Source organism: Pieris rapae, unplaced genomic scaffold (genome assembly GCF_905147795.1).
Source record: "Pieris rapae unplaced genomic scaffold, ilPieRapa1.1, whole genome shotgun sequence".
In the NCBI taxonomy this organism is placed as follows: Eukaryota; Metazoa; Arthropoda; class Insecta; order Lepidoptera; family Pieridae; genus Pieris; species Pieris rapae.
Window position 1 is genome coordinate 21,750 of NW_025551546.1, and position 2,858 is coordinate 24,607.

Genomic DNA, 2,858 nt, shown 5'->3' on the forward strand with positions numbered 1-2,858 from the left:
TCTCCTTTTGGAAACCCCTTTTAGATATAAGTGTTCTGACACGGCTACCACCCTTTTGGGGGTAGACCTTAGAATAAGTTAGGATATAAAAATTGACGGCTGCCACCCTTTTGGGACAGCCATTAGAATAAGTTTAGGAATTTATAATAATTTAATTGACAATAATTCATAAAAAATTAATAATTAAGAATATTCATTGTTTGTAAATTATTTGTAAATTATTTATTGACTTGCCTACTACCCTATTGGGAGTAGGCCTTAGACTAAGTATAGATATAAGACAATTTATTGTAAATAAAAATATTATTAAAATTGACACGGCTACTACCCTATTGGGAGTAGCCTTAGAGTAAGTATAGTTTTAAGATTAATTATATTTTAAAACAAAATATTATTAAAATTGACACGGCTACTACCCTATTGGGAGTAGACCTTAGGCTAAGTCTTTTAACTTATTAAATTCATCTGACAATCCTAATAGGCAAAATGTTGGGTATACGCACTCCACCAAAAACGGCACCTGCCATCAGGCGCAGTATAGATAAGTGGGAGGAGGCCTCCAGCCAGGCCCCTAGGGCAGCACAAGAAGAACCTCTGGCAGGGGGAAGGGGAGCGGGTAAGTCTCCTGCTCCCGCTCAAGCCAGGGAAAAAGAGGCAAAAAATTGTTACCTAAAGGCAATGGCGCACTTGGCGGAGTCCCGAAACATAAAAACCGAAATAAAAACAGGGGTACAGTCAGCTGTAAAGCGGCTGTACCAAATGGTAAAAGAAGCCGAGGAGGAGTTGGCGGGAGGCCCAGCAAGAACAACAACTAAAACAAGAAACGAAAAAGACATGGAAGAAAATATATATGATAAGCTAAACAGACAAATTGAAAGATTGGAAGCAGAAAATAGTAGGCTGGAGAAATGTAGGAAAGGAATAGAGGATCTGGCAAAAAAGAAAGATGAATGGGTCCTGACCGAGATAAGGAAAGAGTTTGAGGAGAAGGAAAAGAAGGATATGGAGAGGCAGAACAACTGGGCTGCAAGTATGAAATCGTACGCCGAAGCGACGAAAGTAAATCTCGGTCAGGGCAAAAACGACATAGAAGGCCCGGGGCAAAAACCTGCACTGCACTCTGTCGTGGTGGCGCCGAAGAACGCGACCGACACGGCAGAGGAAACGGTGCAGAACATCCGGCACTTGCTAAACGCGAAGGAGGAAGGTTGGCAAGTGCAAAAAATAAGAAAAGCAAGAGATGGGAAGGTTGTGGTGGGTTGCAGGACAGAGGAAGAGAGAAGAAAACTTAAAGAAAAACTGGGCACAGAAATGGAGGTCAAGGAGACCTCCAACAAAAACCCTCTCGTAAAAATAAAAAATTTACTGACCTGCAACACCACCGAGGATATTGCCCGGGCCCTAAAGAACCAGAACAAACACGTGACTGCGCACCTAGAGGAAAGAGAGCTGACAATAGTAGAAAAGTATAGAAGGAAGGCAAGAAACCCTCTGGAGAGCCACGTGGTCCTGCAGGTCACGCCTAAACTCTGGCAAGCCCTGACATCGGCTGGCAGGATACACGTGGACCTGCAGAGGGTTTGGGTAGAGGACCAATCCCCTCTGGTCCAATGCACAATGTGTCTGGGGTATGGACATACCCGCAGGAACTGTAAAAAAGATACAGAGGTGTGCAGTCACTGTGGAGGAGCCCACATGAGGGCCGATTGCCAGATCCTCGGGGAAGGAAAGCCTCCCAGCTGCGTTAACTGTAAAGCAATGAAAGGAAGAGACGCAGAGCACGGAGCCTTCAGCCAGAGCTGCCCAACCCGGCAGGGATGGGACAGGGCAGCGAGGCTGAGTTACGCGTACTGTTAAAAAAGCCGAGGGCTCCAACATAAACACCGGCTTTCTCCTGGCACAGGCGAACCTTGGAAGAAAGAGAATCGCGAACCAGGAGTTTATAAAGGAAGCGGGGGGTAGGAAGGTAAAGATAGCACTACTCCAGGAACCGTACACAGGGGCCAATAAACAGATGGCAGAAAGCCCTATGTACAGAGTAGTGCAGTGCGTTCCCACAGGGAAGAAACCGGTGAAGGCGGCGGTACTTGTTTTCGATGAACACATCGAGGTCTCACAAGACAAATCACTCACCACCGAGAACATAGTGGCCGCCGTCCTGAGAACGGACAAGTGGGAACTAGGGGTAATATCAGTGTACTTCGAAGGCGATGAACCCATCGAACCATACCTCGTACAGTTAAGAGGCTTCACGAGAAAGTTAAAAACCAAGATGGTACTGATTGGAGGGGACGTGAACGCATGGAGTGAGTGGTGGGGGAGCCGGAACGAAGACACAAGAGGAAAGGAACTACGAGGGTTCCTTGATGAAGAGGGGCTGAGCATCTTAAATTGTGGAAACACACCCACCTTCGACACCGTTAGAGGGGGCCGTAGATACACGAGTACAGTCGACATCACAGTATGTACAACGGCTCTCCTCAGCAAGGTAACGAAATGGTGGGTTGACACATCAATTACCAGTTCGGATCACAACACAATATTTATGACTACAGCCCTTCAAAAACCCCAAACGCACACCCTACCGAAGACGACCCGCAAATACAAAACAAAAAACGCAGACTGGGAGGACTTTAAAGAGAAAATAAAAACGGAATTGACACAACAAGGATTAGACAAAGGGACGATAAAAGAACTGGACACCAAGGCCAGGGTCAACAACGCAGTAACGGAATACACAAATATAATAATAAAAGCCGCCGAGAAGCATATCCCCAAACTGAAACAAAGAAAGAAAAGCTTCGAACCACCCTGGTGGAACAAGGAAATAGAGGCCCTTAAGAAGGACATGGTAAGGA

The 2,858-nt window shown here is 46.0% G+C and overlaps 1 protein-coding gene across 1 annotated transcript; it reads left to right on the forward strand.

Annotated features, from left to right (window-relative positions):
• The first annotated feature begins 418 nt into the window (after positions 1 to 418).
• On the forward strand, positions 419 to 2,622 carry LOC123690607. Its single transcript, XM_045634343.1, has one exon. The coding sequence runs from the start codon at positions 487 to 489 to the stop codon at positions 1,855 to 1,857; it is 1,371 nt and encodes a 456-aa protein (XP_045490299.1). The 5' UTR covers positions 419 to 486; the 3' UTR covers positions 1,858 to 2,622.
• Positions 2,623 to 2,858: the final 236 nt, after the last annotated feature.

Excerpts from the sequence above, each read along its gene's own strand:
- LOC123690607 (XM_045634343.1), top strand. The coding sequence starts at position 487 with ATGTTGGGTATACGCACTCCACCAAAAACGGCACCTGCCATCAGGCGC.